This window comes from Salmo trutta, chromosome 37, assembly GCF_901001165.1.
Source record: "Salmo trutta chromosome 37, fSalTru1.1, whole genome shotgun sequence".
NCBI lineage: Eukaryota > Metazoa > Chordata > Actinopteri > Salmoniformes > Salmonidae > Salmo > Salmo trutta.
The window spans coordinates 31,960,094-31,977,555 of NC_042993.1; the positions used below are offsets into that span (position 1 = coordinate 31,960,094).

Sequence of the window (17,462 nt, forward strand, 5' to 3'; positions counted from 1 at the left end):
TCCCTTAGTTCCAGTGAAGGGAAATCTTAACTCTACGACAGTCAAGACGATTCTGTGCTTCCACCTTTGTGGTAAAAGTTTGCCAAAGGCCCATTCCTGCTTCAGCATGACAATGACTCCGTGCACAAAATGAGGTCCATACAGAGATGGTTTGTCGAGATCAGTGTGGAAGAACTTGACTTGTCTGCAGAGAGCCCTGACCTCAACCCCATTGGACACCTCTGGGATGAATTGGAACGCCAAATGCGAGCCAGGCCTTATCGCCCAACATCAGTGCCCGACCACACTAATGCTTGTGGCTGAATGGAAGCAAGTCCCTGCAGCAATGTTCTAACATCTAGTGGAAATCCTTCCCAGAAGAGTGGAGGCTGTTAAAGCAGCAAAGATGGGACCAACTCCATATTAATACCAATGATTTTGGAATGAGATGTTCGACGAGCATGTGTCTGTTAAGTTCATGTTTTAAGTATCCCTATATTTCTGTTATTTACGGGGCTATCACTCAGTCAAGAGTGCGCCTGCGCAGGAAGTCTTGTCGTTGATGGACCTAGCCTAGAGTGGAATGGCTACCTTGTAGTGTGTTCATACGGTATAGTAAACTTTGTTTGACAAGGTTCCAGTTTTTGTCATTTCGAGTTAACAGTGTCCACGTACTTTTGGTCATGTAGTGTACTTCCATAAATGAGAGCAAAACAACCAACATGTACGTGTTCATGAGAGTCTCACCTTTACACAGAGGGGTCATATTAGTATGTAGCCCAAACTGTTCTGCCGCTACAGAGAGAAATTGGGAGTTTGGCTGTACCGACTTCAGACGACGCTTGTGTGGGTCGCAGAGTAAACACCCTCGTGTTCGTGAGAGTCATCTTTCCATAGAGTGGTCATAATAGTTTGTAGGCCAAACCGGTCGGATGCTCCAGACCGATTTTCGGGATGTCTCATGGTCTGACAAACATCTCTCTAGCTCTGTCACCTTTCACCCCAAACGCAGAAGTGTTAAATAGGCAGATGCGGTGGATTGAGACACATCCAATGCAAAACAGATATCTCCATCTTAAACGGAATTATTTTTATGGGGATTTTTGTATTATGCTAATTCGATCAACCTTAGGTTAATGTCATCTCCCTCTCTCTCATAAAGAAAATGTTACTTGGAATTCGGTCAATTCAGGAAGTAAACAAATGTATATTCCAATTCTCCTCAATGAGAAATTGGAATTGCAGTTGACTTCCTGAGATGAAATGGAATTGACCCTGACCCTGGTAGTCACTTCTCCACTATCAGTATAGTCACCTGGATGCCAACTTCTTGCACTGATAGTCAGCCAGCAGGTAGACATCTCCCTTCTCTGTCACCACTAACGTTGCGCCATTACTTGCCACTGCCATGGCGATGGTGACGTCCTTGTGGTAGAGGGCAGACACCTGGCGAGGCGCGGTCACACACCTCTCCCCGTTGGGGTCCAACAGGTAGCCTAGAGGTCAAAAGTCAACCATCACCATGTATGCAGTCATGGTAGGGGAATGATAGAGCATATCATTAGTTGTCTTGGCTTAACTTTAAAGTCAATGGAAACCAATGTTATGCTATGGTGTGCCAGTCATCATGACTTACCCAGCTGCCCTCCGTTCAGTCCCACTGTGTAGACTGCCTCCCTGGTCCACAGCACTGTGTGGAATCTCCCCGCTGCTACACCAATCACAGTCCTGCCTTTAAGGGTCTTGGAGAATACCTGCATCCCATTGGACAAGACCAATGTCAGTCAACAACCAATCCACACTAACTCAGCATAGCACAGATTCAAGTGTCTGCTCTGTGTACATGTTTGTCTTAGGATGCATTGGATTTGTTTACGCAATTGTTATAAAAAAAAACAAACAATACATATATATAGATAAATGAGGCCCCGGGAGTTTCTTCTTAGCTTGTCCTACTCCGGTCACGTGGTTAGGGACAACTCCCCATCTAGCTGCCTAGCTATGTCGTCTCTATGTGGGCACCATGCCTGGCCATGTGTGTCTCTTACCTGTTTGGGCAGGTGGCTGGAGGCGGGCGGGGGAGCCAGTCCCAGCTGGTGGAAGGTGTTGAGGCCGAAGGTGTAGACATAGCCCTCCTCGGTCAGCACTACCGTGTGGTCCTTGGCTGCAGCCACCTGGGAGCAGTGATGGGACAGGAGCCCCTCCACCATTCGAGGAACCTGACAGATGATAAAAATCCACAGCCCTACTTCACTTTGAATAGTATTTTTGTTAATATATAATATTATATAATATATAACTACTTTGAACGTTTGCTTGAGCCTGCCCTGGAGTGCCTTCAAAATGGGCCAATATTGAAGTTCACATTTTTGGAACAATACCACTGGTTCCATTGTGCTCAAACACATTTCAAAAAAATATTTCATTCTGGTTTAGCACAGGTGTGCAAATAAACCCCAGGTACACTCAGGGTGGAGTGGTTACAGCTAATCAAGCTAAAAGCAGGTGAACAGCGTTAAACAGCCATACAGCAGGTAGCCTAGCAGTTAAGAGCGCTGGTCCAGTAACCTAAAGGTTTCTGGTTCGAATCACAGAGCCAATTGGGTGAAAAAAACTGTCAATGTGCCCTTGAGAAAGGCACTTAACCCTAATTGCTCCTGGGCCGTTGTCAATAATGGCCGATCCCTGGTCATGACCCCTTCTTGAAGGGTGTCTCAGGGGGAGTGGGATATGCAACAAAAAAAAACTAATTTCCAGTTCACACATGGGTAGAATATACACTTGTACATGTGAAAAAAGACAAACGTAAGCGCCAACCTAGTTATTATAATACAGGCCACAAACAGTCGGAATAGGTCATAGGTCAAGCATTACGCTACACCCGCAATAACATCAGCTAAACACGTGTATGTGACCAATCAAATTTGATAGGTCAGATACAGTATTCTCACCAGATATGTCTGTTCGTCCCCGTGTCCCAGCCGACCTCCCTGCCCGTGTCCACATGTATACACCTGCCCCTTCTGAGACAGGAACACTGAGTGGAACTTACACAGCACCACCTGAGAGGAAAGGAAACACATTTCTTGGTAATCAATAACGTAGGTCTATTCAGTGAGACAATTTCGCTCCGTTGTCAAATTCTCTTCACAACAACTCAAAGAAAAAGACAGCAGCACGTTTGATTGATTGTTGATTGTGCGTGTCTTTCCATTTCCGTGGCCAAACTAAGCCCTCTCGTAGTAAGTCAAATAGTGGTGGTACTATAGGCCAGGGCACAAGTGGAAAAGTAAACATCATTACTAATGCATTGCTCCCCTCCAGCACTCAATAGGGCGAAAGGGATGTTTCCCCGATGTATCACATTGATAACGAGACAGCCCCACACACATACCCACAGCCGTGGCTCATTTAATTAAAGCATGTCATACTGGGATAAATATTTAACCCCTAGCACCTGTTGGACTGTGGGCAGGTTGCACTGAGGACAAAGGCTCTGCCTCCATGTGGGGGGTACCAGTAGGTCGCTGAGAGGTCTTGAAATGGGATCTGCTCCCCGATGAGCAAAGGTCATCAAAATGCACAGGTCATGTAAATGTGTATAAAATGTAGACGAGTGGCTCAAGAAGAAGCACATTAAGGTCCTGGAGTGGCCTAGCCAGTCTCCAGACCTTAATCCCATAGAAAATCTGTGGAGGTAGCTGAAGGTTCGAGTTGCCAAACATCAGCCTTGAAACCTTAATGACTTGGAGAAGGTCTGCAAAGAGGAGTGGGACAGAATCCCTCATGAGATGTGTGCAAACCTGGTGGCCAACTACAAGAAACATCTGACCTCTGTGATTGCCAACAAGGGTTTTGCCACCAAGTACTAAGTCATGTTTTGCAGAGGGGTCAAATACTTACTTCCCTCATTAAAATGCAAATCAATTTATAACATTTTTGACATGCGTTTTTCTGGATTTTTGTGTTGTTATTCTGTCTCTCACTGTTCAAATAAACCTACCATTAAAAATATAGACTGATCATTTCTTCGTAAGTGGGCAAACGTACAAAATCAGCAGGGGATCAAATACTTTCTCCCCCCACTGTAGCTCCCTGTGAAAAGGTCCTTCCTGTCAGAGTCTAAATAACCACTGGAAAACAGTTCTAACCATAGTTAGGGTCTACATCGTCACAACATTAGCTCAGATCTCTACAACATTACCTAAAAAACACAGTTCTCACAAGGTTTCTTCCTCATACCTCTCAGCATCCTCTATACCAGTGATGGATTCTGGGTTCTAACTCCTAAACTTGGGATAAGGTTAATTATCAGGTATCATATTGAAATATTGAGTGCTTAGGTTTAGAGGGTCTACACCAGATGGGTCTACACCAATGGTTATCTGTAGGAGGAAGATATATGATGGGTGCAATTAAGCTTGGAATGTGCCGAGTGCAGGGGAAACGATCACGTGGCAGCACTGATATGGGGAGAGAGCCATGGATTAGTGATGAAGGAGGTTGAGGTCAGGTCACGTTAAGGGAGAAGGAACAGTTTATTGCACTTAATTTCCTGTCTAGCAACAGAGATGTAGTGTTTGGAGAGAAGGAGGAGACTCCACCCCAAATTGGGGTACATATACCACCACTATCATAAACATGTTTTTGTATGTTCAGCTGTTCAATCCTTTGGGAAGAATAAACTTGGATTCAGCTTTCATAGTGTCCGTCGAGTTCTTACGCTGATAATTAGAACCTAACACCAGGGATCGTCAACTAGATTCAGCCGCGGCCCGATTTGTTTTTGAGCGGCTGTTCAGGGGCCGGAACCTAATTACAAATCATTTGTTGACTGCAAATTGACCGCAAGAAGCCCAAACAGAGATAATATTTGACTAAAACATAAATCATTACAATTTTTTTTAACAGTCTTATGTCCAACAATGAAAATACATATATTTTTTTTCCTCCAAAAACTTGGGGGCCAAATAAAACAATGGGCCACAAGTTTGGGAACCCTGCTCTGTACTAAAGAAAGAGACTGACAGTAACACAGGTGAGCCTCCACATGGCCATCAGGGACACTGTAGAGGGGACCACACATAAGGCCAACATGGGTTTAACCATGCAGGGCTGGGCTAGACAAAGCCAGACACAGAACCCAAGCCCAGTGCACCTGTCCTACTCCTCTCATTCATTCACCCTCTCACTCAAAAGGAGATGACCATTGATATTTCAATTTCTAAAACCCCCAAATCCATAGTGATAGGAGGACAATGATGTCAGTCAGTGTTTCCCCAGTATTTATTTAGCAGCGGCGCATTGCCTCCAAATTGTTGCCGCCACACCAAAAAAAAAAAGGAATAGGAAAAAATAAAAAATACACTGCTCAAAAAAATAAAGGGAACACTAAAATAACACATCCTAGATCTGAATGAATGAAATAATCTTAAATACTTTTTTCTTTACATAGTTGAATGTGCTGACAACAAAATCACACAAAAATAATCAATGGAAATCCAATTTATCAACCCATGGAGGTCTGGATTTGGAGTCACACTCAAAATTAAAGTGGAAAACCACACTACAGGCTGATCCAACTTTGATGTAATGTCCTTAAAACAAGTCAAAATGAGGCTCAGTAGTGTGTGTGGCCTCCACGTGCCTGTATGACCTCCCTACAACACCTGGGCATGCTCCTGATGAGGTGGCGGATGGTCTCCTGAGGGATGTCCTCCCAGACCTGGACTAAAGCATTCGCCAACTCCTGGACAGTCTGTGGTGCAACGTGGCGTTGGTGGATGGAGCGAGACATGATGTCCCAGATGTGCTCAATTGGATTCAGGTCTGGGGAACGGGCGGGCCAATCCATAGCATCAATGCCTTCCTCTTGCAGGAACTGCTGACACACTCCAGCCACATGAGGTCTAGCATTGTCTTGCATTAGGAGGAACCCAGGGCCAACCGCACCAGCATATGGTCTCACAAGGGGTCTGAGGATCTCATCTCGGGACCTAATGGCAGTCAGGCTACCTCTGGCGAGCACATGGATGGCTGTGCGGCCCCCCAAAGAAATGCCACCCCACACCATGACTGACCCACCGCCAAACCGGTCATGCTGAAGGATGTTGCAGGCAGCAGAACGTTCTCCACGGCGTCTCCAGACTGTCACATGTGCTCAGTGTGAACCTGCTTTCATCTGTGAAGAGCACAGGGCGCCAGTGGCGAATTTGCCAATCTTGGTGTTCTCTGGCAAATGCCAAACGTCCTGCACGGTGTTGGGCTGTAAGCACAACCCCCACCTGTGGACGTCGGCCCCTCATGGAGTCTGTTTCTGACCATTTTGAGCAGACACATGCACATTTGTGGCCTGCTGGAGGTCATTTTGCAGGGCTCTGGCAGTGCTCCTCCTGCTCCTCCTTGCACAAAGGCGGAGGTAGCGGTCCTGCTGCTGGGTTGTTGCCCTCCTACGTCCTCCTCCACGTCTCCTGATGTACTGGCCTGTCTCCTGGTAGCGCCTCCATGCTCTGGACACTACGCTGACAGACACAGCAAACCTTCTTGCCACAGCTCGCATTGATGTGCCATCCTGGATGAGCTGCACTACCTGAGCCACTTGTGTGGGTTGTAGACTCCGTCTCATGCTACCACTAGTGAAAGCACCGCCAGCATTCAAAAGTGACCAAAACATCAGCCAGGAAGCATAGGAACTGAGAAGTGGTCTGTGGTTACCACCTGCAGAACCACTCCTTTATTGGGGGTGTCTTGCTAATTGCCTATAATTTCCACCTGTTGTCTATTCCATTTGCACAACAGCATGTGAAATTTATGGTCAATCAGTGTTGCTTCCTAAGTGGACAGTTTGATTTCACAGAAGTGTGATTGACTTGGGAGTTACATTGTGTTGTTTAAGTGTTCCCTTTATTTTTTTTGAGCGGTTTATATAACGATGCTAATGATAACGGTCTCCTGGTAGATGTAAAAGCTTTCGCAAAAACATACTCAATTAAAATGTTAACTTAAAAGTAGCCTATGCCCACCTGGTAGAATGATTTCATGATTATTTGCATCAATCCAGTGGGCATTTGTTTTGCTAACTCCATCACGTGTGCTACAGAAACACACTGCAAACTAAAACAGTGCTAGGTGCATGTGCACTTCAATTAAAAGGTAACTACACAAAAAAGTTTGGGAAACAGACTTCAAAAGTCATATCCTGATGTGATTTTAGCATCGTTAAGAGACAGCTACATAATAGCCAGTTACCATTGCTGTGATTTTACACCTTATACCATAGACAACCACCCAATAAGAACAATTCCAACTGATACGAACACCTTTGTTTTCTAGTTTCTACCCATGCCCATTGTTCCCGGGAGAGCAGCCTGTTGTGAGGGAATATCCCGGGGGGGGGGGGGGGGGGGGGGGGGGGGACTCGGGTGACATGCCTGTTATCCAGGAGACCCAGACGGGACAACCGTGTTTACATAAGCATTGTTGTGATGGATCCCCCTGGTGAGCCATATATTGAGGCCAAGTCTATGTGGAGGGAGGAGGCCCCAGGAGACTAGGATGTTGAAGGTGGGGAAGCCCTATCATGACTCATGTTACTATCTAATAGCTGATGGCAAACAGAGGCAGAACACCTCCCCTTAACAGGAAAGGAACAGAGCGTAGACTGAAAATAATTAAAGAGAACAGTTATTGGATCTCTATAGTAGTCAGTTTGTTTACCTGTTTGACGTAAACCCTGGTACGGGCAAACAGATCCACAATCTCCGGGTGATGCCTGCTCTCTTGGTTCCCGTGCCCCAGACTGAAATTGGTGTTGTTCCCCCAGGTATAAACCTCAGTGGGGTCTGAGAGCGAGAAAACAAAAGTTACAAAACAATGTCTGTCACAGCCAAGTCTAGTGATGCACCAATATTACATTTTTGGTTGAATTGAACAGTATAAAACAGAATCAGAAAGGAGAAAGACCCATTTAAAAAATATATATATATTATTTATTTTTATTTTTTTAAATCACTTAGATTTGACGGTCTAGCAGTCATATAGCAAATGTAGAACTTCTATTATAAAAAAACAAATAAAACAAACAATGTCAAATACAGTCATCACATCCAAATTATTTTCAACTACCGTAATATGATATTTTGGCGATATCGCCCAGCCGTACGGGAAACTGATAAATGATGTTTGTAGTGAGGCTAGTCACAGAACGACTCTGAATGCACTGTGCATGCAGTCAAAGGTACTATCCACTTTGGGGGATAATAAGTAGTGATGCACTGATATTACATTTTTGGCCGATATCGATATTTTCCTTTCCAACAAAACCCGATATTTAAAATTTAAGCGGCCTTTTAAACATTCTAGTACAGTTAAATAGTTAACACACATACGGAAGCAGCGGTCTAAGGCACTGCATCTCAGTGCAAGAGGCTTCACTACAGTCCCTGGTTCAAATCCAGGCTGTATCACATCTGGCCGTGATTGGGAGTCCCATAGGGTTGCGCACAATTGGCCCAGCGTCGTCCGGGCCCTCATGGTAAATAAGAATTTGTTCTTAACTGACTTGCCTAGTTAAATAAAAGGTTACACACACCACACTGACCAAAAAGTTAATTTGTTGGCATTTACGCATGTCCCCATTACCAGTAAAATATAATCAAAACCTATTTCTTTCACTTACTTGCTGTGCCCTTTCGTTGTTCATTTGTTCAGTCGTTTCATTCTCCACCAGGATTTTTATAGAATGCCATTTGGGTCTTTGCGTGTCAAAAAAGATACGTCAAATAACGACATCTGTTTCAGTAGCTATAGTTAGCTAGCTAACTACATTAGCTAGGTGTCATCTAAAATAACCCTAATTTATAAGACTTATTTAACTAATGGTTGTCTGACCCATCTATGTGAAGCTAGCCACAATAAGGATTAGCAACAATAGTGGACTTTGCGGTAGCCTTCAAAATAAAAGTATGGCATAATTCTATTTGTATTTAATTTGCATCACTGTCAATGACACTTATTTTGAAGGCAGACTGCAAATTCCACTATTGTGCCTAATCTTTATTGTGGCTAGCTTCACAACACATAACCCGGTCCGGTCGAGCCTCACTAGCCAGATGAAGCTAGCTGGCTGCTTATAACGTAAGCTTTGGGCAACAGGGTTAAGTAGCTGGCTAGCTATTTATTTTCATGAACTGAAGTTCAATTTCAGTAGGCGAACAACAAGTGGCAACCTAGCTAATACTTACTCACAAGGATTCCTAAATCATTGCTAAGAATAATGAAAATGACTGCAGGTTCTACTGGTCCTTGTTTTCAGGCTGGTTGTATTGGTGCTAGCTAGGTACCAAGCTAAAGCTAGATACCCCAGAAGTTGCGGTCGAACAAATGATGCTTTATTACCAACGCGGTATTGTAAACACATCGTTCGTGGCCTGTGTTTGCATAGCTTTGACAATGCTACTGTATCTTTTCTGACACGCAATGACCCAAACGGTGTTCCATAGTATGCATGTCGTGAAGCTAATAGCAGTGATGCTATTACTGTGTAACTCCAGTAGGGCAACATTGAAAAACAGCGCACTTGGTAGTGTGTACCGATGCTCAACCAGTCAGCGAAAGCCACATCACCCACGACATAGAACGGTTGATTGTCAAGGGTAATGAATTCCTTTATCTTGCCTTTAATGAATTTCGCCTTTGAGTTGTCTAGCTGAAATGTTCTTACTCTTTCAAAATGACTGCTCGATCCAAACAGACATTGTGTGGGCTGGGTTAGGAACAATGTGTTGCACATGTAGCGCAAAAATTTTCCTTGCCAATATAATGTCATGTACCTACGTTATATAGGTATGCACGGTACCTTTGACATCAGTTTTTAACACCTCCGTTAAACTAGACATCGGCCGATACCGATGTTGGCATTTTTAGCTAATATCATCCGATTCCGATATGTTCACCGATATATCGTGCATCCCTAGCCAAGACTTCAACACTATTTTCTACAGGTAGACAACAACGATTGACAGCTGTCTTGACTATGTGCTTTAAAGAAACATCTGCCTTTTCACTTTTTTATCATGCATTGTCTAAATGATAGATGGATATGAAACTGTAAGCGATCCTCACCCGTCTTTGTAAACACCACGTGTGCTGGTCTGTCCTTCATGCTTAAGTCCAGGACAGAGAGGCCCTCCTTATCCTGGGTGGAGAGAATGCCACCATGCTGCAACACAGAAGCACCATTCTAGACTAGAGCCAGTATATTATATCCCTATAACTACATCTAGCTGTAGGCAAGTGATGTAGCGGTTAAGAATAGAGTAGCTACAGAACAAAAGTACTGCCAATGGAAGCCATAGAAATGTCTTGCTCCACATAGCAATCATTTAAAGTGGCAAGAAAAATTATGTGAACCCTTTGGAATTACCTGGATTTCTGCATAAATAGGTCCTAAAATGTGATCTTCAATGAAGTCACAACAATATGCAAACACAATGTGCTAAAACTAATAACACATTATTGTATGTCTTGTCTATATTGAATACAAAATTTAAACATTCACAGCATAGGTTGGAAAGAGTACGTGAAATCCTATGCTAATGACTTCTCCAAAAGCTAATTGGAGCCAGGAGTCAGCTAACCTGGAGCACAATCAATGAGACGAGATTAGAGATGTTGGTTAGAGCTGCCCTGCCCTGTAAAAAACAGACAAAATTTGAGTTTGCGATTTACAAGAGGCATTGCCTGATGTGAACCATGCCTCGAACAAAAGAGATCTCAGAAGACCTAAGATTAAGAATAATTGACTTGCATAAAGCTGGAAAGGGTTACAAAAGTATCTCAAAGCCTTGATGTTCATCAGTCCACAGTAAGACAAATTGTCTATAAATGGAGAAAGTTCAGCACTGTTGCTACTCTCCCTAGGAGTGGCCGTCCTGCAAAGATGACTGCAAGAGCACAGCGCAGAAGGCCCAATGAGGTTAAGAAGAATCCTAGAGTGTCAGCTAAAGACTTACATAAATCTCTGGAACATAATAACATCTCTGTTGATGAGTCCACGATACATAAAACACTAAACAAGAATGGTGTTCATGGGAGGACACCACGGAAGAAGCCACTGCTGTCCAAAAACAAACATTGCTGCACATCTGACGTTTGCAAAAAAGCACCTGGATGTTCCACAGCGCTACTGGCAAAATATTCTATGGCCAAATGAAACTAAAAAGTTGAGTTGTTTGGAAGGAACACACAACACGGTGTGGAGAAGAAGAAAAAAAAAAAGCACAGCACACCAATATCAGAACCATTTCCCAACTGTAAAGTATGGTGGAGGGAGCATCATGATTTGGAGCTGCTTTGCTGCCTCAGGGCCTGGACAGCTTGCTATCGTCAACGGAAAAATTAACTCCCAAGTTGATCAAGACATTTTGCAGGAGAATGAATGTAAGGCCATCTGTCTGCCAATTGAAGCTCAATAGAATTGGGTGATGCAACAGGACAACGACACAAAACAAACAAAATCAACAACAAAATACTGACCTCAACCTGATTGAGATGCTGTGGCATGACCTCAAGAGAGCGGTTCACACCAGACATCCCAAGAAAATTTCTGAACCGAAACAGTTTTGTGAAGAGGAATTGTCCAAAATTCCTCCTGACCATTGTGCAGGTCTGATCCGCAACTACAGAAAACATTTGGTTGAGGTTATTGCTGCCAAAGGAGGGTCAACCAGTTATAAAATCCAAGGGTTCACATACTTTTTCTTGCCACTGTATGTAGCGGCCAAAGGAGGCCCAGTCATCTAAACATTAGTTCTGAATCCCTGAAACAGAGGGAGACTCACCTTAATGAGTGACATGAGGCAGTGGATGTGTCCGTAGAAAATGCTGCGATGCAGGGCGGTCCAGCCAGACTCCTTGTCCTTCACCATGAGGTCAGCGCTCTTGCTCTCCAGCAGCCACTCCAGCAGGGCCCTCTTGCCCAGTGAGGCGGCCAGGTGCAGGGCCGTGCGACCGAAGGCGTCCCTCAGTGTGGCCGCGTTGTGGCAGTGGGCGTTGAGGAAGGCCCGCAGTCGCCCCTCTGAACCCCGCGTCAGCGCCGCCACCACTTCATCTGCATGCCGCATGGAGCGGCATTTTGGCGTGCAGTCCGGGGTTGCCATCACCACGCTCATCCTGAGAGACTTCTAAACCTTGCAGTAAACTCCCCGCTCTAAAGCGGCAAACTTACCCAGTCACGGAGACCCTGCTCCCCCCACTCCCAACTCTAAAACAAACACTTTAACAGCAACCCTTCTGTACAACAACAAACCCTAAAATAATGCTTTTAGGTCAAGTCAATGTGATTTTGAAATTATAATGTTTTGTAAGTAGCTGCTCGCTGAAGAAAATAGAAAAAGGTGGGAGATTGTTTTGGGGTGCTAGAATTGTGCTTGTGTTGAGATTCCACCGCACCCTAGCAACCCCATGGCCTTGTTTTAGGTCATCTTAGTTCACCATGTAGACCCAAAGCTCAACACAACCAAATGTGTTTGAAACAAACAATGGCATCAGGAATTCAATAAATAAACGTATATATAAATTCTACACTTATATAAAACAAGATACAAATATATTACAAAAAATATTCTCTCCTTTTCCAACTTCAAAAAATATATATACAATATTTTACAAAAGGCAGGTTCAACAACCCTCCAGAAAGTCCCTTCAAATAGTCCATCCAAATTGAGGGGAAAGACCCCCTTTCCCCCAAAAAACACAAAACCCTTCTCAAAACGCCATAATTGTATTGGGAACCTGGGGAATAAAGGGTGGACTTAGTCATTAGTTGTAAAACACTGGAAGTACATGCAAGGCAGAGAAAACAACTGGATTCATAGCTACACAACATAAACCTGGCATGCACTAAATGTTTGTCTACAACTCCACAGAACAGGCCTATTCAAAGTGCCAAGAACAAATGCATGCTCTGGAAAATCCAACGTACCAATTTTGCTCTTTAACTGTACTATGCTACATGGCTTGCTAGGTTTTAACCGTTTAATCTATGTTGAAAGGTTATCAGAGGTCAGAGTGCAGTTCAGCACCCCAGATAGCCAGGGACAGCCAGCAAGGATCAATTGACTTGACCCTACTATGCCTATAATAGTAGCCCAGCTAACCATATTGACTCCAGGCCAAAAATACTGCACACAAGTTTTAGTAACACGAAAATAAACAAATAAGGGTATCAAAATAGGAACATGCAACAGTTTGAAACGGGCTGTTTTCACAACATGCACAGCTTGGAGTTGTGAAATTGAAAAACGTGTTTTTAGATATAATAAAAAAGGTATTTAAATAAAGATGCATTGGTCTGTCAGATGTATGGTGTGCATTAAATGTCCACGGTGTAGTTAACATAGCTAACATATGTTGATTAGCTACGTAGCTAAGTCAGTAGCGGATACAGTCGTTGCTGCTTCCATCTAGCATACTTGCTACTTAGGACAACTATGTTAGCTAGTTGCTAACGTTAAGTCTCTTAGGAGACTAGCACCAGACATTTGGCCTACATTTGTTTTACTCACTGGGCTGCTAGCTACAATGTAATCCAGTGGTATTGCAACTAGTTATATGCATGTACACCAAACTTTTACGCCATGATTTAACAGTTTCCTACAAGCGAATGAAGCGTTCCTTCTCTAAATCCTGGCTAGTTACCTACTACATTGACAGCTAGCGAGCATTTCAACTTGGCTAACTGTAAATTAGCTACAAACCATGAACACATTGGACAATCTCAAATACTTGAATCTAAATTAAACTTGTTATATACGTGTTGTTGGCTTGTTACCCTGATGTGACCATCGAGATCTGAATGATGTTACTGACACATCATCGCTAAGCTCAGTTAAATTAGCAATGCTAGCGAGTTGCAGTGAAAATAGATTACCACGATCACATTTCGCTTTCTCACCTGCCGCTAGATGAAGACGAGAGTGGTGATGAAGCTTGCTCCAATGGTACACACCCACTGTGTCATCGTTTCAAAAATATACATGGCTAAAAGCTCTAATTAAACCTGGATATTTGGGCAAAACAAACCTATTCCGCAGTTATGTAAGGATCCAAAAAAGGAGGGAGGCTGGGTAACACGGAGACTTCTGATTGGTTGAGAGATCTTGCAATCCCGTTTTCAATTGGACGGTGTCATCGTAATCGGCATTGGAATTACCATACGAAAGTCTGATCAAAACCTCAGAGGTCTGGTTGCATTTGTCAATGTGGAGTTGATTGAGCACTTTCAATTGTAAACTCGGCACATGTACTGAATGTTTGCATTAAAAATATGACCAACGATATGTGCAGCAGTCACGGGAGAACGCATATCTTCTAGACACATATGTAGGTCTTTGATAGCGCCCCCTGTCACAGATGATTGGCACACTGTCAAAATAATTCCTCTCGATGATTGACGTCACTGCTTGGAGAAATAGGCTGTCCTTTAACAAACGAAAAGTGACACCTATTCTGAGTTATGAGCTGGGGGTAGACTAATTACATTAATGTATCGATTGTTTAATCAACACAATATGTTTTTTTCCTCATCACTGGTATATCTGGTCCTGGGGGGTTTACAACTTGAAAATAATAAATAATGACTTTAATTAATAAATGCATGAAGGTTCCTGAAAAGGAAAAATGATTTCTCCTCCACGTCTCTTAGTTTGAAATGTTGGTCACGTGGGCTGGGTTAAGAATAGGTAAGGGGTCAAGGGTAGAGCTAGGGTTATACGTTGGGTTCACACCAGGGCTTGACACATGATTACATATTGATGAATCTTTCCTTCTCTAGTCACACATTTACTTTTTTTGCTACAATAGCAGCATTATCCTGCATAATCCCAGGAAAACAGTTCTGCTACTGACTAAGATCAGGAGGCCAGTCATTAGAAACCACCACTAATGAGGAAAGCGTGCAGCCAGAAAGACTTTGGTAAAACTTTACATTAGGTTATTCTTCAGTACCTATCCCTGTGTAGTTAAGAAGAGTTTCAATGCAAAACGCTATTTATCAATTTTCAGAAATGTTGGTAAATAGGCTTTTTAAGTTTAAAGAACGTAGGAAGGAGATTGGTGTGTTTTTTCAGAATCTAATCATGGCATGGGGTTGCTAAATGGGGTGGCAGGTAGCCTAGTGGTTAGAGTGTTGGGCCAATAACCAAAAGGTTGCTGGTTTGAATCCCTGAGCTGATGTGATAAAAATCTGTCCTTCTGTCCCTGAACAAGGCAGTTAACCCACTGTTCCCCTGTAGCCAGTCATTGTAAATAATAATTTGTTCTTAACTGACTTGCCTGGTTAAATAAATAAACTTTTTTTTTTTAAAGGACAGACATGTATTTGTTTGAAATCTATCACTAGATGGTTTTATTTCATAGAGACAAACAATCACATTTTGTTGCAAAACAAGTTACAATACATGCCCAAAAGTATGTGGACAACTATTCAAATTAGTGGATTTGGCTATTTCAGCCATACCCGTTGCTGACAGGTGTATAAAATTGAGCACACAGCCATGCAATCTCTATAGACAAACATTGGCAGTGGAATGGCGTTACTGAAGAGATCAGTGACTTTGAATGTGGCTCCGTCATAGGATGCCAGCTTTCCAACAAGTCAGTTCCTCAAGTTTCTGCCCTGCTAGGCTGCCCTGGTTAACTGTAAGTGCTGTTATTGTGAAGTGGAAACTTCTAGGAGCAACAACGGTTCAGCCGCGAAGTGGTAGGACACACACGCTCACAGAACGGGACCGTCAAGTACTGAAGCATGTAGCATGTCGGTCGCGACACTCACTACGGAGTTCCAAACTGCCTCTGAAAGCAACGTCAGCACAAGAACTGTTCGTCAAGAGATTCATGAAATGGGTTTACATGGCCGAGCATCCGCACACAAGCCTAACATCACCATGTTAATGCCCCACGTCCGCTGGAGTGTTGTAAAGCTTGCCGCAATTGGACTCTGGAGCGGTGGAAATGCGTTCTCTGGGGTGATAAATTACGCTTCACCACCTGGCAGTCCAACGGACGAATCTGGGTTTGGATGATGCTAAGAGAACGCTACCTGCCCTAATGTTTGGTGGAGGAGGAATAACCATCTGGGGGTGTTTTTCAAGGTTCGGGCTATGCCCCTTAATTCCAGTGAAGGGAAATCTAAATGCTACAGCATACAATGATATTCTAGACGATTCTGTGCTTCTATCTTTGTGGCAACAGTTTGCGAAAGGCCCTTTCCTGTTTTAGCATGACAATGCCCCCGTGCACAAAGCGAGGTCCATACAGAAATGGTCAGTCGAGATTGGTGTGGAATAACTTGACTGGCCTGCACAGAGCCCTGACCTCAACCCCATCACACACCTTTGGGATGAATTGTAATGCCGACTGCGAGCCAGGCCTAATCGCCTAACTTCAGTGCCCGACCTCACTAATGCTCTTGTGGCTGAATGGAAGGAAGTACCCGCAGCAATGTTCCAACATCGAGTGGAAATCCTTCCCAGAAGAGTGGAGGCTGTTATAACAGCAAACAGGGCACCAACTCCATATTAATGCAGATGATTTTGGAATGAGATGTTCGACGAGCAGGTGTCCACATACATGTAGTGTATATCTGCCTCACTCTCAGAAAAAAAGTTGCACCGCAAAGTTTTACATAGTTAAATGTGACACATAATTACATTTTTAATAAAGAACTGTACAAATGTATTTGTGACTTAAATATGAAAAAAATGGCCTATATTTAACAGTCATATGAGATCTGGGCTCTGGTCACATGTAGTGTACAATACAGCGAATAGAGTGCTATTTGGGACGAGGCCAACTAAACACTATAGCATGAGGCTACATTTATTATGGATAGAATTTATATGTTAAATATACAGTATACAAGCATTATAATCCAGCTAAACAATGGGATATATATAGCATTTTGCAACAAAAAAAACCCACATTTTAATAAACATCTAAAATCTATGAAGTAAAAATCTGATAACAGTAAAATTTGACACACACATAAAGGTACTCATAAGCATTTATTTCTGATGAAAAAAAACAAATGTGAAAAATTGGTGGATATCTAACCGTTTTGGAAATAAACTATTTTTATGCTGCTCTCCTTTATTTGGACCAGATTAAGTTCTGACTTGGAACCGGAAGATCTGGTGACCAGCAGTTTAGCTATTTTAAAAGGGGATACGTTTCTCTTATGTAATTACAAAACCATTACAATGGATGACTAAAAATTATGTTAATAGGTTATTATCAATGAACAATTTAATAGAATGTTGTTACAAGAGTAATTACAGTGCAGGTAGCCTAACTGGTTTGAATCCCTTTCCCTAGGTGGAAAATCTGCTGATGTGCCCATGATTGATCAAGGCACTAAACCCTAATTGCTCCAGTAAGTCGCTCTGGATTTAGTATCTGCTAAATGACGTAAATGTAACTACATG

General features: G+C 43.1%; 1 protein-coding gene across 1 annotated transcript in view; it reads right to left on the minus strand.

Annotated features, from left to right (window-relative positions):
• Window positions 1-14,097, minus strand: part of LOC115177374 (inhibitor of Bruton tyrosine kinase) — a 42,256-nt gene extending 28,159 nt beyond the window's left edge. The window contains exons 1-8 of the mRNA XM_029738092.1: window positions 13,934-14,097; window positions 11,820-12,771; window positions 10,102-10,198; window positions 7,696-7,820; window positions 2,931-3,041; window positions 2,028-2,198; window positions 1,616-1,733; window positions 1,295-1,475 (exon numbers count right to left, since the gene is read on the minus strand). Coding sequence (XP_029593952.1) covers window positions 1,295-1,475; window positions 1,616-1,733; window positions 2,028-2,198; window positions 2,931-3,041; window positions 7,696-7,820; window positions 10,102-10,198; window positions 11,820-12,149 — 1,133 coding nt within the window. The 5' untranslated portion in view covers window positions 12,150-12,771; window positions 13,934-14,097. The remainder of the gene's footprint in view (window positions 1-1,294; window positions 1,476-1,615; window positions 1,734-2,027; window positions 2,199-2,930; window positions 3,042-7,695; window positions 7,821-10,101; window positions 10,199-11,819; window positions 12,772-13,933) is intronic.
• Between the last annotated feature and the right edge of the window lie 3,365 nt (window positions 14,098-17,462).